Source organism: Mytilus californianus, unplaced genomic scaffold (genome assembly GCF_021869535.1).
Source record: "Mytilus californianus isolate M0D057914Y unplaced genomic scaffold, xbMytCali1.0.p SCAF_8, whole genome shotgun sequence".
NCBI lineage: Eukaryota > Metazoa > Mollusca > Bivalvia > Mytilida > Mytilidae > Mytilus > Mytilus californianus.
The window spans coordinates 15,545,739-15,559,463 of record NW_026262734.1 but is presented as its reverse complement, the minus strand read 5'-3'; the positions used below and the strand labels follow the sequence as shown (position 1 = coordinate 15,559,463).

General features: G+C 31.7%; 1 protein-coding gene across 1 annotated transcript in view; it reads left to right on the top strand.

Annotated features, from left to right (window-relative positions):
* The window catches only part of LOC127713021 (nucleoredoxin-like), a 41,856-nt gene that overhangs the window by 9,295 nt on the left and 18,836 nt on the right, over nt 1-13,725 (top strand). Inside the window, exon 2 of the mRNA XM_052219621.1 lies at nt 736-990. Coding sequence (XP_052075581.1) covers nt 736-990 — 255 coding nt within the window. The remainder of the gene's footprint in view (nt 1-735; nt 991-13,725) is intronic.

The following is a 13,725-nucleotide window of genomic DNA, read 5'->3' as shown; positions in this document are numbered from 1 at the left end:
CCCTGCTTTGTACTGGACCAACATACTGAGTCATATTTTTGATTTAGTAGCTCACATTTAGATAACAGATTACTGAAACATGTACCACATCTTTTTTTTTTATATAAATACCCTTTATAGCTTAACCCAGACACTCATTTCTGACTCTGAGCTGACAAGTTTTTGCACTTTTCTCTTAAATCTTGTGTGGTAAACAAAGGAAAGAAAATTATTTTTAATTTGTTTTAACATGATCTCAAGACATAAAAGGTTACATGCAAGCAAAATTTGTAAAGGTAAAGCACTCCACCTAAAAATAAAACAATAATTAACAATATCCTATCAAAGAATTCTTACAGTGAAAGAAAGCAAGTTAAAAGTACTTAGTATGCCAAAATTAAATCATGCCAAATTACACTCTCAATATTGGTGGATAAACTTCAGATTAAATTTAATACAGCAGCAATAAAGACACGATCATGTGGAATGCCAAGAACACACCTACAGAATTTAAATGCTAAAACAAAGGGAACATTTTAGTCTTGCTTCATCGATCTAAAAAATGATTTCAATGGCATTACCTAAACTTATTAGTTTTATCAATAATGTTATAGTAAAAGGCTAGGTTTGAAGTATTACTTTTACTTACATTCATTTATCCTGCAATCAGCCAACTATTGTACAAACAGGTACACAAATAAATTTTATATTTTCCGACAATGTACATATATTGTATATTTATGTATTTTTTTTCAGGGTAAACTGACAAAAAAATTCAGAGTTCAAGGAATTCCAAAATTAGTTCTGTTAGATGGAGAAAATGGGAAAACTATAACAGTTGATGGTTATACATGTTTAACAGATAATCCCAATGGAGAGGGATTTCCATGGAGACGAAAAAAGGTCACAGAGGTCATCAAAGGACCAATAATAACCAGTAATAAAACAGAAGTAGAAGCTTTAGAAGCTCTGAAAGGGAAATATGTTGGGCTATACTTTTCTGCACATTGGGTAAGTATTTTATTTTAACAATTTAAAATGAAACATGTGCATACTAATATTCCCTATAAATTGACCTTATATATCATATATACTGTAAATTCAGAAATTATTGCGATGTTTTTATTATTGCGAAAAATGCGACAGGGTTATAATCGCAAAAATTTAAACTTGCATTTTGAAATTTTTTATATGAATTAAACAGAATTTTTCTCAATATCGCAAAAATTTAAATCACATTTTAGTCTAAAATGACAAAATCGCAATAATAAATGCACGCAATAATTTCTAAATTTACAGTATGTAACAGAATTTTTCTCCATGGAAGCTAAAGACTATTGTTTTGTTTAAAATATAGAATAGTAGCAGCACATCTTATTGTATTTGATTGTTAATGATTTACTATAGAATGAATAGATTTCAATGAAACTTTATACAATGTTGTTTTGGTCTGACAAGTTTTCTGTTGTTATCCTGTAAATACAAAATTTTAAATGTCAGACTAAACATATTTATCCAAAACATACTATAAAGGCCTAGTTTTCTTAGTGTACATCGACATGCATCAATTACTAACAGCAGTTGTACAAAAGTAATTCTTTTGTGAAGTCATTTAGAATAATACAAAAAACTAACAGAACACATTGTTTGAGGTAGAAAATATGAAAACAATGTGAAGCTATACAGACATTACAGAACATTCTGTTTACATTGTAGTTTCATAGAGCACTTGGAGAAAATTAAGAGGCTCTTACTGTAATAAACATAGCTATTTCATGACAGATGACTTGATTTGCTGACAGATGAGAATGTTCTCTGGGAAATCATATATCCAAAACTTGATAGTAAAAATGTTATGTGTTTGCAAGTTGGTGTTAGTTGGCGGTGATTTGATTGTTAAAAAACCAATGGTGTTTTTGAGGTAATTTGAAGTCTGTTGGTTTTTTGGTAAAATTGGTGTCATTTGTAACACAAGTTGATTCATTGAAAATGTATGGGGATGTTGCTGGTAATTTTGGTAACAGTTGACAAAAGATGTTTTATTGAAAAGTTGGTTGTGTTTACTGCGGTGATTTTTGTCATGAGCATGCTTGAAATATTTGCCAATGGGCATTGAACAGCCAACAATCAATCAATCAACTTTGGTGATTTGATTGTAATTCTTTGTTGGAAGAACAACAATCGAATCACCATAGTTGATTATTTAAAAAAGCAAGATTACCACCTTCGATCCTTCTATCAATGGTACAGTAAGAGCTATAGTCTGATCTACTGGCTAACATAACCAATGAAGAGCGTCTACTTACATTTATCTACAACAGCTTAGAGAAACACTGTTTATCTATCTGAATATTTTACTAGCATAACCAATGAAGGGTAGTTACTTATCTGTACCATGCCCTAAGGAAGCACTGCTTATCTGACTTAATATTCCACTAGCATAACCAATAAAGGGTAGTTACTTATCTATACCATGGCCTAGGGAAGCACTGCTTATCAGACTGAATATTCCACTAGCATAACCAATGAAGGGTAGTTACTTATCTATACCATGGCCTAGGGAAGCACTGCTTATCTGACTGAATATTCCACTAGCATAACCAATGAATGGTAGTTACTTATCTTTACCATGGCCCTAGGGAAGCACTGCTTATCTGACTGAATATTCCACTAGCATGACCAATGAAGGGTAGTTACTTATCTATACCATGGCCTAGGGAAGCACTGCTTATCTGACTGAATATTCCACCAGCATACCAAATGAAGGGTAGTTACTTATCTATACCATGGCCTAGGGAAGCACTGCTTATCTGACTGAATATTCCACCAGCATACCAAATGAAGGGTAGTTACTTATCTATACCATGGCCCTAGGGAAGCACTGCTTATCTGACTGAATATTCCACCAGCATACCAAATGAAGGGTAGTTACTTATCTATACCATGGCCCTAGGGAAGCACTGCTTATCTGAATGAATATTCCACCAGCATACCAAATGAAGGGTAGTTACTTATCTATACCATGGCCCTAGGGAAGCACTGCTTATCTGAATGAATATTCCACCAGCATACCAAATGAAGGGTAGTTACTTATCTATACCATGGCCTAGGGAAGCACTGCTTATCTGACTGAATATTCCACCAGCATACCAAATGAAGGGTAGTTACTTATCTATACCATGGCCCTAGGGAAGCACTGCTTATCTGACTGAATATTCCACCAGCATACCAAATGAAGGGTAGTTACTTATCTATACCATGGCCGTAGGGAAGCACTGCTTATCTGAATGAATATTCCACCAGCATACCAAATGAAGGGTAGTTACTTATCTATACCATGGCCCTAGGGAAGCACTGCTTATCTGAATGAATATTCCACCAGCATACCAAATGAAGGGTAGTTACTTATCTATACCATGGCCCTAGGGAAGCACTGCTTATCTGAATGAATATTCCACCAGCATACCAAATGAAGGGTAGTTACTTATCTATACCATGGCCCTAGGGAAGCACTGCTTATCTGACTGAATATTTTACTAGCATAACCAATGAGGGGTAAGTACTTTTCTCTACCATGGCCTAGGGAAGCACTGCTTAAAGTTGGGGATGTGAAACCTTATTCATTACAATTAAAGAACTTTTTAACAATTAGCATTGCGGAATTGGTACTTAAAAATGTGAGTGTGTATGTGTGGGGGGTCTGGGTTGAAGTTAGAAATTACATAACTGATCATGAGGTCGCTTGCAGGTGCTGAGGCTTTCACTTGTGAAAACAATATATTTGAAAAAGGCTTTGTTATTAGCCCTGTATAACTTTCATTTTATGATTTGTAATTCATAGCAAGAAAGAAATGGTTCAATTTTCAAGACATTAATTCAGGAAAAAAAATGTCTGGAATCATAATAGTATTTCTGCATAGGTGCAGGGATGTCTGTTTTTTTGCATTGAATGGTGAACAATAGAACAGAGGATTGAGGATCTAGTTTTGATTAAGATATTTATCCCTGCAGGTGATTACATTCACCAGGCGCTATCACTGACTCTAGATAAACATGCTTTTATTTACAGTGTGTTAATGATTAAAATGTCTGTTTATATAATTATCTGCAAAATTGCATCTTGTAAGAAAAATTTTCACCTTAAAATTCGATCACATTCAGTTTGTTGAGATGTTGTTGCGTAAGAGTTTGTAGATTTATGGCGTAATCTGGAAAGATGCTTGTGCTTCTAAGTAATTAACTTTCTGTATTTTATGAAACTTTTATCAGCATGCATTTCTACATTATCTTTGATATTCTGCTTCTTCTCTAAATAAAATTAAAAAGTTCAATAAAAGTTATATCTGTGCATGAGAAAATGTGCAGAATTTTTGGTGTCTGTTTTTTCTGATCAAAGTAGGGTAATAAATCTAAAGTTGGAGTTTGTTATGTAAAATCAGTAACAAAACTGTTTATTCTTGATGGACTTTTTTTGTGTCCACATAAATCAAATGAGCTGCTATAAAATATTATTGTTTATCCTCCTATTCTTAATTGTCTTTTATAGCTTTATGTTGAAGGAGCATTCAAATTTCAATAAAATGTCTAAAATGAAAGATTTTGTAAATTCTGTTACAGTTATTTTGTGCTGATATTTGGATTTCTTGACAGGCTTACACCTGCTGTACAGTTGTTTTATACTTATATTAGGATTTCTTGACTGGCTTACACTTGCCAAGCAATTTTTAAAGTACTCATACACATGCATTAAGATTGTGAACAAGGAAATGGTACAAAAGTGCTTAAATGAATTATAAAATTAGAATAATAAGTATGAATAAAAGGAGACATGGGATATAGGCCAATGAGACACCAACTCAAGGACAAAAATAATCTTAAAATACACATCTCATATCTAACAAACAAAGAAATAATAAACCAAGAAATAATGCCATTTCCCCAAGCTTTATTAGTAAACAACTGTTAAATATTATATAAAAGTTCATCTGTCAATAAGGAAAAAAAATTCTTCTTCCATTGAAAAAAATTATTTATTTTCGGAAGGTCATGTAACTCCTATTATCAATCTTTGTGTAACCATACTGTTGAATATAACTATTCAATATGTGCATTTTCAAAGGATGTTTGTGTAATATGACATAATATAGCGGCTGGTAGAACTTTCATAGCTCTACCGTGTTGTAGACACTGTTTTTGAACATGTGTGTGTGGGGAATACAACAGAAGAGTATATAATTGTAAACATCTAAAACAAAACTGTAATTGTTACATCTGTCGAAAGTTAAAAAACTAAATTCTGTTTATTTTTTTTGTGTTTTTAAAAAAAAAGTAACATAAAATTGAATATGAATCATTAGAGCTAACACAACTAAAAACTATATCTAATTTCATGTCTACATATTTTTTTGACAGATAGCTAGTTTTGTTAGACAGCTAGTCACCAATTAATTAATTAATGCTGTCAGTAAAGTCACCTTAGGTTTTTACCAGGTTAGCGATTCAGGCTCTTGGGAGCTTCATGTTAAAGATCATGACTATTTTAACACAGTCAAGGTTCCTTTATGGAGTTATGGCCCTTCCTATCAGTAAAACCTGTATAGTATTAGAGGTTTGGTCTCTTATGTATAATTAAAAACATTGATTGATTGTTTGGTCCTTGCTTAATGTCCAGTGGCAATTAATTTCACGATGGACAAGAAACTATTAACTATATATCCAATAGGTAGATTATGCAAGGTGTGCCAACAGGGATGAAGGGCAAAAATTTGGACTCCCACTAGAAAATAATGGTATGTTGGACTAATCAGAAATTTGGCCTTGTAACAGGTCACATACAGACCCCTCAAAGGGTTGTTGCTAGGGTTCTTCAACATGCAAAGAGCATGGCACTCTCTTAACACAAGATATTAGATCTAAGGTACCCATTCTAAAGTGGCTGCTAATTTATACATCCCTGACAACCCACTTGGGTAAGGATTTTACTGCCAGTCCAAAGAAGGTGACCATATTTCTATACTCCAGTCACCCTTTGGGCTTTGATTAAAAGGAGATGTTGGGTATACGTCAATAAGACATTAACCCAACAACACAAATAACTCAAAGGCATCTAAGTGTATTGCACAGAAAAAGAGGAAAACACAAAATATGTTATGTAATCTATTTTTACCAAGAGTTATTTATATGAAAGATAATAAAATAATTGAGTAGAGCTTAAAATAAGTGGTTTGGTTGGGTACTGATAGTAGGTATGAATTTTCATGAATAAAGAAGTATTACATTTTCCTTGATATTTTACTGTGCGGTTTTGCCAAATCTGCATAAAAGCTTATAGAGAATTTGTACTTCATTGAACATTGAAATTCATGGTTTACATATACCCACGAAACCACGATAATTGGTATCCGAAGAATAATGATGAATTCACAATTACAAGAAGCAGTATTTTCACATTCTGGCCAGGAACTATATTCTGGAATGTTACTGGTTTGATGAACAGTGTTGTTATACATCTTTATGAGAAAAGCTAGACTTATGATAACCAACATTGACTATGAACAAGACTATAGTCTAACAGGATATGAATTATTCAGAGTTATGAAAGAGAGATATAATCTATTTTGTCATGCTATTAAGTAGTTATCAGAATAAACAGCGGACAAATCACTCAGAATATGATTGCTGCGACATGTGAATTTTCTCATTATAATGTTTTTGCTTTCATTAACGAAAGGTGCTCACTAATTTGCCATATTTTTTATGTACATTTATATAAAACATGAATTAAGCCTGGATTTGTTGATTGACTAGAGATCTAACACGTGGCAGACATATCATTTCATTCTTGTTTGTCTATTATATATACCTAACTAATGTGGGGCAAATTATCTTGATTACCTTTTTAAATATAGTTACTAGATCTTTATTGGTAATTAAGTATGTTTGCTTCATACTTTTTAACTGCCTTAATGGTCTTGTGTTTGGGAGGCCATGGTTTGAGGTTAAAGCTGGGTTTGTAAACAGGTGGCAATTAGGCAGTGGTGTCAACTTATATTTTTTCCGACTATCAGAAGTTCCCCAGAACAAATATTCTATACCCTTTATTCCGTTAGGAACAAAGGCTGTAAATTGTAATATATCTGTTCCAGTGGAAATAATATTACAGAATATTTCTTCCATTTGAAACTTATATTATGAAGGAACTTCTATTTCATGACAGTGAGATATCTAGTGACAGAAAAATACCATTGTCGTTTCAAACACTGAAAAATGGATCTTTTCAATGTTTGTCTGGTTCTCTGCAAGAGTGCTATTGATAAGTTTGCAAGAAATGCTTCTGGTAAATAGTAATAATGAAAACAAATCAAAATAAAAACAAAATATCCATATAATTATGTAATAATGTTATCATTTCCAACTAACTTGGATACATTTTCTACCTGAATGGACATAACTTATAAATGATTAAAGTCGCAGAAAGGCAATATTTTTATCTTGAATAACTATTAGCAGGTCTGCTTACTCCAAAACTTTATTAGAAAATTGGAACAATTTGTATCATGCTATGGACTATGATGAACATTCTGAGAATTGGTTGATGGAAAAAGCTTTGGATATTGTATATACATGATATTTATTCCATATTTTAAAAAATATTATGAAAATGCAACAAGGGTTTAAACATCTGAAATATCAAGAGGATGTAGTAATTTATAATGAAGATTCTAATGTTATTTTATCATGGTTACTGATGTAAACAAATTTGATTTTGTCATCTAACATGAATCAATTGAGAGTTTCTTTTCTATATTTCTCTACTCACCACTTTCCCACTGTAGGAGAGCGAGAAGCTTTTTGTATAGCTTATATGATATATCTTCTTGCAGGCAATTACTTCATGAACTAGCATGTGTAATTTTATGCAGGTTGTTGACAGAAAAAAGTTTAACTAGAATGGTGATTTTAAAAGGTCAGACTAGAAGAAAGAACTAATAATTTAAATTTTTTTGCCCAATAAAAATGAAAATGCTATGGACAGTAAAAATTCTATTTTATGGAGCCTTTCCACATTCCCATAGAAAGAATTATACAGAGTGTTTGGGATTCTTTCAATATCATAAATTAGATTTTAAAATCTTCATTCTTCTATGCAGTTGAAAATGATGATTTATTTAAGATAAGTTAATTTGTCAACAGTCCCTGTACTGATCTGTCTATGATAAATGATAATAACAAAACGTAATGTTTCCAGTTAATAGAGTTACATTCATGATTTGATAATTAATGCACATGCATCATTACTTATTGTTTGTTCTGTCTCGAAATCTCCATTTTCTGTGAGCCAAACAAAACATATCCCAGACTGTGGTTCAGGGGAAACATATGCTTTCACCAATTAAATTGTTACAAACGATATGCTGTTAATTATAAATGTAATTAAACAACAGCTTTAATTATGGAAGAGAGAATTCCATAAATCATTTCAATCAAAATATTATATGTCCCCATGACAACAAACGTCTGCTTTTCAGGGAAAAATTTGCATCTTACACCCAATCAAAGAAATTATTTATGTTATGCATGATAAGTGATATATCATCTGATGAAGAGAGGTACTTTTTTTCTGTAATCATTATTAGCATACACCTGATAGGAAAGCTGCAGGCATTGTTTAAACAAGTATATATTAGGTTGCTGTGAGCATTTAAATTAGCATACACCTGAGTGCTGGCTTTTACTGAGATCAAATATTATAATGCAGGTGTTTGAAAGGATTGTTTGTTGATATTATCTCCCATTCAAAAATAAAATTAAGATTGTTTGATGTTGCCTACCTATCCACCTAAAAAGCAGCCAACCCCAAAACATTTTATGACACAAATCGTTTCAAATTTTATTTAAAAAATTTATTTCTTGCTCTCATGTTGTTTTCTTGTCTAAAACATGTAACTTATGTTGTTGCCCCCTCAAAAAATCTACCTACCTACCCAACCCCACAAAGCACAGGTAGGCAACATCAAACGAGGAATTTGTTAAGAGTGGCCTAACCTGTGGATTCTTTTATTTTCATTGGTACCCGTTTCCCGGGACTGACTGAGTGTTGGAGAAATTAAATTGTTGCTTTCAAAGATACTTAATTTTGGGGTTTTGTCATTTGAACCAATCAAGGTAACTAAGAATTGCATTTTGTCTTGTATCTTGTATTTGAAATTTTTGTTTCACTTTACCCATGATTTTTGCCCTGTCTATCACAAAAGTTCGTGTATTCCAAATCTCCTATAGTTAACATACAGACAGATCAAAACTTGATAGAATTACAATGAGCCCATATGTAGTTGTTTATTTTCCTATTTAGATTTTGATCAGATTGCTTTTTGCATCAACTTTTGTATTGTGGGGGGTAAGGATGGTGTGGGGGGATAGGAGATTTTGTACCAAAATATGACTTGACTTCTTGTCAGATGGAGTTATTGCCCTTAAATGACAATGTTTAACCAATTTTAGCATTCCTTCTTATATGATTTTTTTGAAAACTGTTGTAGTAGACATGGAAATCTTAATGGCAAAAATGTGGAGGGAGTCTAGATTTACCTAAACATGTAAAAACTTTATCACTCAAAGTCGTCAGATAATTCTAGTAGCACTTACTGTGTGTTCATTTATTTTTGTGGGTACCAATTTTCCTAGATTGAGGAAAACTTGTATTTCTGTGGATTTTTGATTTCATGGTGCCAAAGATAAATGCATACATGCTTTAAAGAAAATGTGTACTTCCTTGAACCTAAGAAATTCATGGTTAATCTATACCAACGAGATCCATGATAATTGGTCTCCCATGAAAAATAATGAGTCCACAGTACTTGGCCTTTTTATGATGACTTTTATATAAACTTTTGTTGTTTTGAGAACAATTATGAACAGGGATCCAGGAGATTTGATAAACAATAGCTAAATAAGTGGTAATTACTAAAGCTAGTTTCTTCGGGTACAGCCTCGAGTTACATAATATCACAATAAAATTGTAGACTTGAGCACTGGAAAACTTAAAAGAGATCATCATCTTTATGAAAAAATGATTTCATGAGCTCTAAAACAGACATAAATATTGCTGAAGGTGTAAAGATATGATTATTAATTACTTTTGAAAGAGATTGCAAAATCAAAGGAATTCCTGTGAACAACAAAATAATTGTACATAATATTTATAGCTGAAACTCTCAGTGCATCTCTTTATTAAAATAACATTACTTTCACAACAGTGAAGAAATACAACTATTTCTTACATTATTCTTCAAATAATAGGAAATTAACAAGTATATTCCAGAGTGTTTGTTTCATTGCTAGCCAATCCAATGTGTTTGACTTTTTCAAGTAGTAACTTGTGTTAGTTTTAAGTTATGAAATAAACATTTTTATGTCATGCAAGGATTTGAAGAGTTTTATTTAAAACTGTTTAGCCAGCAATATTTTTGGAATTGCAAATACACAGAGAAGGTACTATAATGAGTGAAGCTTTAATCTTTTGTGGATGCTATTTCATAGTTTTCAAGGACATAAATCTTACCCAAACTTTCAACAAGGTCATTGTTATTGGCCCTGCAAACAAAGATGTTTTAGGGGTGTATATAGGAATAGTTTCTTTTCTGGTTATTTCCCATTTTATGTCTTTATGTTTTTATCCCTTTTTATACATATGAGTCAAAAGGTTGTGTATTAAGAAGTCTCACAGCTGATACCTTATTTGAAATTTTTGACTACATCTTTCTACTTCTTGCTTGAAGCCTTCTGTCCGAACACATTTTATGCCTATGACACAAGATTATGAGGTATGTGACACAAGATTATGTGGTATACTCAACCCAATAGTTACAATTTATTGCTATTGAAATGAAATTGTCTTTCGTATGGCCACTTGCTTAGATCCAGTAGTCATTTTAAGGCCACATATTATATAAATGTGTTGGAAAGGACCAGTATATTTGGTCAAATGGTTGAAGCATTATTTTTGGTTTTGTCACTGGTAGCATACCCACTTGAGTGCTGGAGGTTGTTAGATCCCAAGCCAGGTTAAGTCAAAGCTTTCTTCTTCATTTCTGTCCTACTTATATGAATTTAGAAATAGTATAAAATGTTTGCATGCTCTTATATTTTGTATTATTATATATTATGTTACTGGACTTAAAACAAAAATCCATCCATTCATCAAATCATTGAATAGCAATGCTTCAATAAGGGTAGCACTTTGTGAAATTACATTTCCATTTATAAACATTTTACATGAGTTTAATCAAAAGTCATAACAGGAAAATCAAGGTCAGACCATGAGAGCAATATTCTTCAATGGTTAAAGTCTGTTTAAGACTTCAAAAAATGTTATGTAATCATACATTGCCCATGTTGTTATCTGCCTTCTTATAGATATCACTCCTACAATTATTACATATAATACAAAGTTGTTACAGTGTTAATGAAAAGGCTTGGTTACAATACCAATTGGCTAAAATGTGTTTCCAGGTTGCAGTATGTCAATTCATATCTTCAAACAGATCAACTGGGGAAAATTGTTATCTGTTGCTAGTAAAAGATTGTTAGCTAATGTTTAATCAGTTGCACTAATATAAACAAATATTCTTACAATCCTATTCAAGTGATTTTCTTTTTTAATGTTAAGGTTAGAATTATATTGATCAACTAGATATTATGTAGGAACACAAGTTTTATAAAAAAAATATGACTCATGTAGCTCCTCATGTATATAAGCAGTTATACATCCTTGACTTGTTTTAGCATCCCTGATGAGAGTTAATCCAGAAAAATACTTTGGATGCATCAAATTTATAAACTGTTATTTGCATTTTCTAGCACTGTGTCAATATGGCTGCTGATGGACTAACTAGTCACTAAGTGGATTTGACTTTTCTTTTTAGTTCCTTTTGTTCATTTAGCTACACATGTATTCAAATAGTTTTATATCCTTTGCTTTCAAACTTTTGGGTATGAGCTTTCCAGATGAAGAAACGCACTTTGGATGCACCAAATTTATATACTGTAAATTCTGAAATTATTGCGATGTTTTTATTATTGCCAAAATTGGGACAGGGTTATAATCATAATAATTTAAACTCGCATTTTGATTTTTTTATATGAATTAAACAGGGTTTTTCTCAATATTGCAAAAATTAAAATCGCATTTTAGTCTAAAATGACAAAATCGCAATAATAAATGCACGCCATTATTTCTGAATTTACAGTAGTGTTATTTTCATTGTATATGAAAAATTTCATAAAAATGACAGTTTGTATGTACTAATTAGTTCTAAACATTGTTTTATGGTGAACAATAAAACATTGCTTTTTTCTCACAAAAAGATATTTTATAATTATAACTAGAATCTTGTTTCTATGGGAATTACTGAAGTACTGATATCAAAGGGAGATAACTCATTAGCTAAATCAATGACAGAATATTGAATATTAAGCACAAATTTTCACCAGTTGATCAGTTTAAAGCAATGAAATCAATAGGTGAAAAAACAGATTTTGGCCTATTGGTATATTGAAGGACAAGCCTTTGGAATAAGCCCAGTAAATGACCAGAAACCAAGTTCATCTATAATTGGTTGGTCAAGATAACAACCTATAAGTAACTGAAATCATGTCCAGCTGTATGGATCGAAGTTTTATTTTAGGTTCAATGAGAACATATCCTGTTTGGTGATCTGGCTTCAAAGTTGAAAAACTGTGTACAACATAAAGGTTACATAGAGGACAACTTTGGACCAATATTTACAGGATCTATGTAGTATGCATACTGACCGTGCAAAAACCTCATGGATAGTCAAGGTTGTTAAAAAAAAACTTCGTCGTACTATGCATATGCATATAAGTCACATGAAATTTCTGGTCTTGGGAATGATTTTTAGAGTCATTAGTCTAGCTGAAACAATAAAAATATTTAAGACTGTATAGGGGTACTGAAATAACTTTGCTTATAACTGTTTTATTGTATACACATTTTTTTTGTCAGAAACCAGTTAGAAGAATGGTTTATGTTTTTATAGTTGATATGATAAATTCATCAATGATTATTTCACAGACAATTATCACCCCTAGATCACTTATCATTCTCTCCTTAATGGAAAATTTATCTGTAAAACTGAGATTTAGTTGGAACGTTTTACTTTGTGATTAATTTGTTATTATTGTTAGATTATGTTGTGCCTACATATCCCCTTGTGATTAAATTCTTATTATTCTAAGATTCTTAGTAAAATGTGTTTTCATTATAGTATAGATCATAATCATAGACTGATAGAGTAGTTTTCCTTGTATAACTCAGATTTAAGATAAATGAGACTAGTAAGTTATGTTTATTTTTCTGAAAGCAATTGTCTTTATGATTACATCCTTGTATCTATTCATGGCATTGTTCATTTTTTACATCCTTAATGTAGATGTTCACTTTTAGCTCACCTGATCACTCAAAAGGTCATGTGAGCTGTCATATTGCTTTAATTCCATTCTCTTTTTTTTTTTAAATATTCTTTCCTGAAATCATAGCATAGATTTGGATCAAATGTCACTTGAATTAGCTTATGCTGGTCTACTTAAGGTTTTGTAGTTTCTGTCTCCTTTGTTATTTGAAGTGTTTACCTAAATATATAGAGAAGTGATACTTATCATTCTGTGCAATACTTGATATTAAGTTTCATAAGAAAGTTTTTTTTTCAAAAGTAGCGTTTCTTTAAG